The sequence below is a fragment of the Chinchilla lanigera genome, unplaced genomic scaffold (assembly GCF_000276665.1).
Source record: "Chinchilla lanigera isolate Chin_1 unplaced genomic scaffold, ChiLan1.0 scaffold00010, whole genome shotgun sequence".
Taxonomy (NCBI): domain Eukaryota; kingdom Metazoa; phylum Chordata; class Mammalia; order Rodentia; family Chinchillidae; genus Chinchilla; species Chinchilla lanigera.
In genome coordinates, this window is record NW_004955411.1 from 12,980,916 (window position 1) to 12,991,494 (window position 10,579).

The window sequence follows — 10,579 nt, forward strand, 5'->3', positions numbered from 1 at the left end:
ATCTAAATACTAAAACAAATATAACATGATAGAAGACAGACTAGGTAAAAGACATAGGTATAGGCAGGGACTTTCTGAACAGAATTCCAGTCACAAGAGAAATAATATCAAGAATCAACAAATGGGATTACATCAAATTAAAAGTGTCTGCCCAGCAAAGAAAACCACCCACAAAATAAAAAGACAGCCTACAGAATAGAAAAAAATTTTTGACAGCTACTGCTCAGACAGAGGACTATACTCTAGAATTTATAAGGAATTCAAAATAATTAGATCCCCAAAACTAAAAGAACCAATCAAAAAATGGACCACTGAGATGCCAAGGCACTTCTCAGAAGTACAAATGCCCAATAAATACATCAAAAAAATGTTCATCTCTGACCATTAAAAAAATGCAAAATAAAACTCTGAAATTCCTTCTTACTCCAGAAAGACAGGCTATCATCAAGAAATCAACAGCAAATGCTGGCAAAGATGTAGGGGAAAAGGAGCCCTTCTATACTGTTGGTGGGAATACAAATTAGTAAAACCACTATGGAACTCTGTACAGTGATTCCTCAAAACACTAAAAATAGAAATTCCATTTGACCAGTGTTGCCCTTCTACATAACTTGCCGAAAGAGGTAAAGCTATCATATTACTGGGATACCATTCAGATAGTGTTTATAGCAACCATAACTCATAAAAGATAAATATTGGACGGGGCCAACAGAGGAATGGATAAGGAAAATACGGTATTTATACACAATGCAGTGCTATTCCGCCATAAGGAAGGAAAAATTTTAGCCCTTTGCAGGAATGGTCCCTGAGACCATGTTAGGTGAAATAAATCAGTCACACAAGCACAAACAGCACATGGTTTCTCTTATATGAGAAACCCCAAGTAAACCATTTAAAGAGTACAATAAAAGACAGACAATAGGAAACAGGGAGATAGGTCTTTTTATAAATAAGAGGACCAAGAGATGCACAGAGGGACAAGGGAGAGGGAGTAAAAAGAATAAGATGTGTTACACATATGTACCAACTCCCCAGGATGAACATATGAGCTGCAAACATGTACTAATAGAAACTTTAAAATAAATTTTAGGAAACCAGTTAAAAAGCAGTATGTAGGTTGGATGTGGTGGCACACGCCTGTAATCCCAGCACTCAGGAGGCTGAGGCAGGAGCACCGTTGCTGCAAGTTCAAGGCCAACCTGGGCTACAAAGTGAGTTCAAGGCCAGCCTGAACTGCATACTGAAACCCTGTCTCAGATATACACACCCCCACCACCCACACACACACCAAAGCATAGCAACGGTGCATATCCATAATCCCAGCATTCAGACGGCTGGGACAAGAGAACTGCTGTAAGTTCAAGACCAGCCTAAAATACATTAGCAAGACCATGTCTCACAAATCCTTCCCCCCCGCCAATACATAAATGAGTAAGTCTACCTACCTCCCTACCTATTTTGTCTGTTAAACCAGGGATGGTGGTACATATATGTAATCCCAGCTACTTGGGAGGCTGAAGCAGGAGGATCACAAGTTCAAGGAGAGTGTGGGCAATTCAGAGAGATCACTTCTTGAAACAAAAACTACAAAGGGCTGGGGATGTAGTTCAGTGGTACAGCTCAAATGGATTTGATCCCCAATGTGGGATGGGAGGAAGAAGAAAACTGTCTCTTTTATAAATGTGAACAATTTGCATCCTGGTTTCTGTTCATTCTTTTTTGTAAACTATATGTTTGTTCTTTCTTCTCAGTGCAAAAATGGTATTCAGATTATAGCTACTGATTAATATAGGCCTTCTTTCTTTATAGTATATTGATTAAAAATACTTTAGAAAATCAATTGCTTAACAGATAAACAACAGAAAATGTTAAAAAGAAGTCTTTCCTGATCCTAAGGTCATGAAGCTATTTGCTCTATAAAATCTTCTATGATCGTTATAGGTCTGGATATGGGATATGGGGCTCTGCTCCACTAAATCTGCTGTTGCTGTTGGGTTTCTTCAGACCTCAGATGTATACTCAATGCTGCAGCAACATTTCAATGCCTTCCCCATTCTAAACAACCACGCTACGCTGAGCACAGCGGCACATGCCTGCAATCCCAGCACTGTGAGAGGCTGAGGTAAAAGGACCCAGGTTCTAATCCAGCCTAGGCAACTTAGTAACTTAATGAGAAGCTGTCTCAAAACTAAAAGTTCAAAATGCTCAGTGCAAGGCCCTGACTTCAATCCCTGGTACAGGAAAAAAAGGAAGGAATAAAGAAGGGAGGGAGGGAGAGACAGAGGGAGAAAGGGAGGGAGGAAAGGGAGGGAAGGAAGGTAGAAAAACCATGCTTATAAATCAAGTGTCCACAGTACATAGATCTGTCTGGGGTTCTCCGTTCTGTTCCATGGGTCTACAGATTAACACAGTATTGTAAGACATGATATATATAGTACCAGAGTTCTCTCCTTTTGTTCTTCTAAATTGTTATATTAGCTGTTACTACATGTCCATGTAAATTACACTTTCTGCTTATGAAGTTATACTACATGTACACACACACACAACCTGTCTGATTTTGACAGCATGAATTATATCTAGACATCAGCTTGTGGATAAATTTACATCTTTGCAATATTGTAGCTTCTAAACAATAAATATATTTTCTGTTTACATCGATCTTCTCTAATATCCCTCAATAAAAGTTTGTAGTAATTTTCTTTCTAATAGTCTCACAGATACATAATTACCAGGTTTAATCCCAGACACTGATTCTAACAGCCTTTACAATCTTCCTCCAAATATTTCCTGGGTTATATTTCTGCAACCCAAACCTGACTAGTCAACTCTGCCATTTAAAACCATTTATTTATTTATTTACTTTATTCGTTTGTTTGTTTGTTTTCTGGCAGTACTAGGGATTTATGCCAGGAGCAATGCACTGAACTGCATCCCCAGCCATTTTTATTTTGAGACAGGGTCTCACAAAGTCACTATACTGCCCAAGCTGGGGCTACATTTAGTACTTTCTACTTCAACACTACAAAATGCTGGGATTGTAATTGTATGCTGCCACACCTGGTTTTAAAACCTACTGATGCCTCTTCCTTCCTGTTTAGAGGACCAAGTCCAAATTCCTCACCACAAGGGGCTGGGGATTTAGCTCAGCGGCAAAGCGCCTGCCTGTCAAGCGCAAGGTCGTGAGTTCGGTTCCCGGTACTGGAAAAAAAAAAAAAAAAAACAGATTCCTCACCATGACACATGTGCCATTAATTACCTTTCTAGCCTCCCTCTCTCACACGTTTCCCACCTTCCCGAACTACCACGCCTTCCTATTTGATTCATTCCCTTCCATCTCTCCAATACATGCCATCCCTCAACCTCACAATTTCCACCAATTTTCCAAGATCTAGACAAAGGGGAATGACCCACAAAAGGCTTCTTTAATTCCCTAAATAGTGCCAGCAATACGTTCTTTCATCTGGATCACCAAAGATGGGTAATATGTAAACATACAGATATAGTGAGAAGAGTATAGAAAATGGAACAAAACAGTATAAACAAAGGCACAGAAGTGAAAGAAAATATATTTTATATATATACATACATGCATGTATATATATGGGGTTTAACTTAGTAAAGTGTAAAAAAAGCTAGCAAGAAACGAAATTCGTTAAGAAATAATGCTATCAAACTATTCAGTGACTTTCAGAGGGGTATTTAGGAATGACGGTTTTCTATGGTAAAAGAACAACCAAAAGATTTTAGATATGATCAAAGCTATACTTTAGCAAATGTAATATCCCTGTGATATATGAGATAAATTGGCTGAGGACAGAGAAGAGGACAGGAATACAACAGATTAGTCAGGAAACTTAGTACAGTCCAAATACGAGGCAATGGAAGCCAGAATTAAGTAATTGGTACAGAGAGAAAACAAGAGTTTGAAACTGAAAAATAAATAGATGTACAGTAGCAGCATGAGGGAGAAAAATCCATGGTAATGCTAATGTTTAAAGCATGACAAGATGACCACAGTGCCGTGAACAGAATTACATAGTGGATCTAAAAAGAGGCTAGGCGATCAGGTGGTCACATCCAACTGTTAATGAGAAAAGTTTAAAAATCAAACTCTATTTGGAATTTTGCTTTTGGTTTACAATGCTGAGGATTAATCTCAGAGCCTCACATGCTGGGCAAGTGTCCTACCCCTGCAGTATACCCCTTGCCCTGGAAGTATTACAAATGTAGGAAAGAATTAAAATAATAGGTTCTACTAAACCGGGCAAGAGGAAAATTGAAAACCGAGTCATGGGAAACACCTATATTTGGGTATAAAGAGATACGGGAGGATTAAAAAGAGGAATGAGCCAGTTAGACAGTGATATCCATCTAATAAATGCCAGAAAAGAACTTCTCCAGGAAAGAAGGTAACAGAAGGGATCCAGAAGGGTGAGAAGTGAAAAGATGCCTGCACCTCTGGTAAAAATGAGCTCGCTGATGATCAGCAGACAGGATGGTGATTGAGAAGCACTTTTTAAAACCAAAGCAGAATGCATGCTCTAAGAAGAGTTGTAACATAACTTACTGGAATTTTTAAAAATTCTTAATTTTTTTTCCCAGTGCTGTGGCTAAAACGCAATGTTCCACACATGCCAGACAACTGCTCTACCTCTGGGCTACATCCACAGTCTTAATTATTTCTTTTCTTTTTTTAAGAGTATATATTTATAATGTATGGAATGGATCAGTGGTTAGAAAAATATAACCTACCTGGATTTCTGTTGATCTTTTGCTATTTAGAAACACTACAACAACTAGAATTAGATGCTCGAGTATTACAACACAAAAATCATCTTCTGAAACATTATCTTCAAAAAACACTATCAATCTCTAGCTGAGACTTGTGGGCACACCTATAATCCCAGCACTCAGGAGGCTGAGGAAAGAGAATCACTGCAAATTCAAGGTCAGCCTGGGCTAGAGTTCAAGGCCAGCCTGAATTACAGAGTTAGACCTTGTCACAAAACAGAACAAAAAATTATCAATCTCTAATAGTAATAATCATAATAAAATCTCTTCAGTATCTCAGCAGGCTATTCTTGGACTATGAATTTTAGCTATGCCATACTAAAAATATTTTAAATAAACAGATCAAATGTAAGCTTTTCATATATCTTCAATTACCTTTAAAATACTGTTAGTGGGGAAATAAGGCAATCTACAGTCTGCAAAGTAGTTTTACAAGTTAAGAAGTTATTCTGAAATTAATTATCAAAATGTTATTCAACTAAATTTTTTAAATTATGAAAGAAAAACATTTAAATACACCGAGATTCAAGGCAGAAATGTTTCCACACACTCTATCCCACGTGTACATTCCATGCCAGATATTTAAAACTGCCAGAGCCAATTTGATAAACGCTAAATAAAATTCATGTACAGCAGTATCATGGGAAAACTCTGCTCAAAAGATTAATTCAATTTTAACTAATTATTACAGCATTTACTTACCAGAATTACTACTACTAACTACCCCCAAAAAATTAGGCTTTAAGAAATACTTGTAACTTTTAAAATACAAAAAAGGAAAGATGTGTTTTAACGAAGATATGGGAAAAAGCACCTGAGTCTTAAATTAAGTCAAAGACCTGGTCTTTTTTCAGATTTTATGACAAGTTTCAAATACTATACCTATTAATATAACATATGCTAAAAATACCTTCTCCTCTTTTTCATATAGTCATACACTAATTTAACAACAAGGGTATGTTCTGAGGAATGTGCAAACATCATAGAGTGGACTTACTCAAACTAGGATGGCTACAAAGTCAATAGGTAATATATTTTTATATGACTACCTACATATACATACTTTGTCATTGCCTGGAACATTATTACATGGCATATAATTTTATTTACATTTAAAAAATAAAGACAAAAATATATTGGCTAATAATAACATAGTGTGATAGAATATATCATCAGAAGTAACTGCTTAAAATAACCAGAACTCACAAAATGGACAGGTTAAAGTCATCCATCAACTGACAACCTGTCTCCAACTACAAAAATAAACCTCCTACAATTCACCACATGTCTGTATCATAGAAACTATTTTTCTAAATTAATCTGAAAATACTGATTCTTTTTAGTTTATCCTCATATGTTTCTTTCAACTGACTTACCAAGATTTACATCTGGTAGTATCTTATCAAGAAACTGTGTTTCCCCACCATTAGGGGAGAGAAAATCTGCCAAAAGTTGACTATTACTCAGTTCTGGATGCTGCAGAAGTTTCTTAAATAAACAAGAATAAAAGAACAGGTTAGAGATCTAGAATGGTATTCAAAACTGTATAATAATGACTTTAAACAAATAAAAAACAAAAACAACTATAAATCACCAAAAGCTATGTTTTAATATTCTGAGTAACAAAATGAGTACACGCACACAATGAACAGTAGGTAAAGCCTCAGCCTCTACAGCCAGCACACATTTGGACCTGAATTCTGGCCCTTCTATTCGCTCGCTTGATGAGCCTAGAAAAATTATAAACGCTCAAGAGTCACTTTTCTCCTGTGAAATGGGGATGACAATACCATCTACTTTGTTGATACAAAAGGAAATTATTATGTCTCAGTTTTCATTTGTAAAATGAGTATCACAATATGACACAACTTCTTTAAAACCTTTTCTAACAGAATCTAGGACCTCTGCGCTGAGCTACACCCCTTGGCCCTTTCTTAATGTTTTATTTTGAGACAAGATCTGCCACTAAATTGCCTGGATGGGTTTGAACTTTTGATCCTCCTGCCTACGCCTTCTAGATTACTGGGATTGCAGGCATGTGCCACCACTCCTGGCTTCCTCCTTGAAAACTAAAAGAAGCTGGCATAAATAGTTTCACAGAAAAATAAATGTACAATGTGAAGACAAAAAACACTTGGAAAATCTGCTTTCTATTCTTGCAACACTATTTTCTAGCAAGATAAACTGACTTTTAAAAGCTAAAATTCACTCAGTCTTAACTAATACTTAGTTTTGCAGGAATCCTTATGAGCAGAATTCTACATAAACAAAATACCAGTAGAGCAACCTCTAATTTAAGCCCTTATTACAAGAAAATATTACTTCTAGAATGAAGTTCTCTAATTCTTTGGAAGAATTAGTTGGTTAAAATAATGGCTAATAATATCAATAAATAAAAACAGGTTATGTTAATTTTCACACCACCAAAGAGTTATACAGAAAATACTTCTGAGCTGAACGCATTCAAGGGTTCAGATAGAAGGAATTAAATATAAAGACTTCATACTGTTGAAAAATTTTAACTCAAAAGGTATTTAGTCTTGGTTAAGAGGCATATAAATTTAACTGTATTAATACTTAAAATTATAAAATTCATGCATGAATAAAAGACTTTTAAATCCAGTAAAAATTTTTTTTTGTTCTTAGGCATTTGATAAAGAAATATGATCATTATGATCATTTTGGAAACCCAGATATTTCAAAAAAGCAACATTTACACTAACTGTACCACCCACTGAAAAAACACACTACCTACACTGCTTACTCAATATGGTATAAATACAAAATGGAATTTAATTTCAAGTAATTGAGCCTAGAAAACGAAAAAGCCACTTATGGTATATACTACAAATGGGAAGAGACTAAAGAATACAACAAAGAAGATTCCAAAATTCATAAAATACTATACACAAAATCAAACAGGAAACAGAACAAACTAAATAACAAAAGCTACTGATTCTTACATTCTTTTACATTAAAAGTTTTTTTTTTTAAACCTCCCACACCAAGGTTTTGTTTTTTCTTTTGGTTTTTTGAGACAGGATCTTGTTATATAGTTCAGGTTCGCCTTGAACTCACCACATAGTCCAGGCTGGCCTCGAACTCACAGTAATCCCCCTGCCTCAGCCTCCCAAGTGCTAGGATTATAGGCATACACCACCACGCCCAACCCACATCAAATTTTCATTAGTTTAAAACTAAAGACCTCCCCCCACACCCCGGTCTAAGAAAATACCTGATCTTTACTTGGACATCAATTTAAAAATACATACATATATCCACACAAAAATTCGTTTTAAAATGCACACCAAAAAACAAAAAATTTGTTTTTATTTTTGAGACAGGGTCTCACTATGTAGTTCAGGCTGGCCTTGAACTTACTATGTAGCACAAGGCTGGTCTTGAACTCATGGTGATCCTCCTGTCTCAGCCTGCCAAGTTCTGGGATTACAGGCATGCACCAGTATGCCTAGCTATAAAACCAAATTTTTAAAAAAGTTCACATGGACTGTTATTTAGAGATCAAAGCAAAGAGACAAACTTGAAAATACTATCATTAGCAATGTTTTAAATTAAGTAATACAGTTGGTAGCATACCTGTAAATACTCCTGAAACTCTTCTCTCTTTGACTTTAAGAATTCATAATTTTTGGGGCCAATGATCCTCTTGGATGGAAGCTGGGCATCAGGAAATGTGCCTAAAATTTGTACATATTAAAGTTCATACTATGTTCTGCTACTATTTTAAAGATATAGTTACAAATTTATTATGGCAAATCCATATTCATAGCACTGCTTTTCAGAATTATCTTTTAAGTAATCTTTACAAAATCAGCTTCAGCTCAGAAGTTCACATTAAAAATTTTTTTAGTCTACTGAAACCTAAAATATCACACCCGCTCAATAACCACTCATTGACACAGAATTTTTAGCATTGTACAGTAGTAAAACAGCTTCAACAAACTATCATGAGATTATTTTTAAATTGATGGGATTCTGACAGTATCTCAGAAATAGTCTCTCCTGAGATAATAGCTCAGAAATAGTCTCTCCTGGGGGAAAAAAAGGATAGTATTTTCTCAATGTAACATAAGCTTAGAAACAAAATTTAGAAGCATTCTTTTATGAATATACATTCTTAAATATCACTGAAATTGGGAAGTAATAAAAAGAAAACAAAAGAGCAAAATTTTAGTAACAAAAAAAGGTGGACTCCAACCAACTTAGGTTAATCCAAGACTTTAAAGTACAGAGATAAATTAGCTTTAAACAAAAAGAAAAGCTCTCACAGAAAGAACAAGACAAAGACAGTGCTATACCAGACTAGCAACAAGAAGGAAAAACCCATTTGAAAACAAGTACAAACTCAGTCTAGGTAAAACTTATGCACCAAGACTTTGCATTATTCATCTTTCTACATAATAATCATCTTATCACTGGCTTTGCTCTTACAGTAAAGAATGTCCCCTGGCCTTCTCACTTTAGAGCCAAACTAATTAGACCAGGGTATACTCTCCAGAGCTTCTCCAAAGTAAAAAGATTCAAACACACAAATAAAACACCAAGCAATGTTAAAAATAGCTCAAAATATTCATAATTATATCCCTAATATTTTTTCAATTTATCTACCTTTAAAAGAAATATTCATAGCTGGAAACACAGTCAACACTCAAAAATCAACAGCCTTCCCATACACAAATAACAAATTTACTGAGACAGAAATTAGGGAAACAACATCTTTAAGAACAGCATCCAAAAACATGAAAAACTTAGGAATCAATCTAAGGAAGGATATAAAAGACATCTACATTGAAAACTACAAAACTCTGAGAAAGGAGATCGAAGATATCAGAAAATGGAAACATATCCCTTGCTCTTGTGTATGAAGAACAAATACAGTGAAAATGGCCATACAGTACTTCCAAAACTGTTATACAGATTTAATGCAATTCCAATCAAAATTCCAATAGCATATCTCACAGAATCAGAAAAAATAATCATAAAATTCATTTGGACCAGAAGAGACCTAGAATAGCAAAGAAAATTCTGGACAACAAAGGCAAGGCAGGGAGCATCAGAATTCCTGACCTGAAATAATACTATAAAGCTACTGTGATAAAAACAGCATAGTACTGACAAAAAAAAAAAAAAAAAAAACAGACCCGAAGATCAATGGAACAGGTTAAAAGATGCAGAAACAACTCCAGACATACTTATCCACCTTATCTTTGACACAGATGCCAAACACATTCACTGGAAAAAACATAGCCTCTTTTAAAAAACACAGATAGCCCCTGTACATGCCAAAGATTAAAATTGGACCTGTATCTTTCACCATGCACTAAAGTAAATCTGAAATGGATCAAAGATCTATAAATATTTGTTCAGAGTACCAGATATAAGCATGCAAAATTGGTCAAAAAATTAAGCATTAACTGTTCCTTTCAATAAATCATTAGACATAAAAAAAGATCTAAATATTGAAACAGAAACATTAAATCTCCTGGAAGACAGAATAAGGTGTAGGCGAAGACTTTTTTAATAAAACCGCAACCATATAGTAATTATCACAAAAAAATCAACAATTGGGACCTCATCTTATTAAAACGCTTTTGCACAGCAAGAAAAACCACCAACAGAAGGAAGAGATAACCCACAATGTGGGGAAAAAATGTTTGCCAGCTGTTCCTCAAAGGATTACTATCAAAAACATAGGAAGAACTCAAAAATATTACACCACCCAAATTTGAAGATCTAAACCAAAAATGGACATCTGAGATGAATA

At 35.3% G+C, this 10,579-nt stretch overlaps 1 protein-coding gene across 2 annotated transcripts in view; it reads right to left on the reverse strand.

Annotated features, from left to right (window-relative positions):
- Snx14 (sorting nexin 14) overlaps positions 1-10,579 on the reverse strand; it is an 80,860-nt gene that overhangs the window by 12,936 nt on the left and 57,345 nt on the right. For both annotated transcript variants that reach the window (XM_005377702.2, XM_005377703.2), the window contains 2 exons: positions 8,392-8,492; positions 6,171-6,282 (listed from right to left, as the gene is read on the reverse strand). In XM_005377702.2, coding sequence (XP_005377759.1) covers positions 6,171-6,282; positions 8,392-8,492 — 213 coding nt within the window. The remainder of the gene's footprint in view (positions 1-6,170; positions 6,283-8,391; positions 8,493-10,579) is intronic.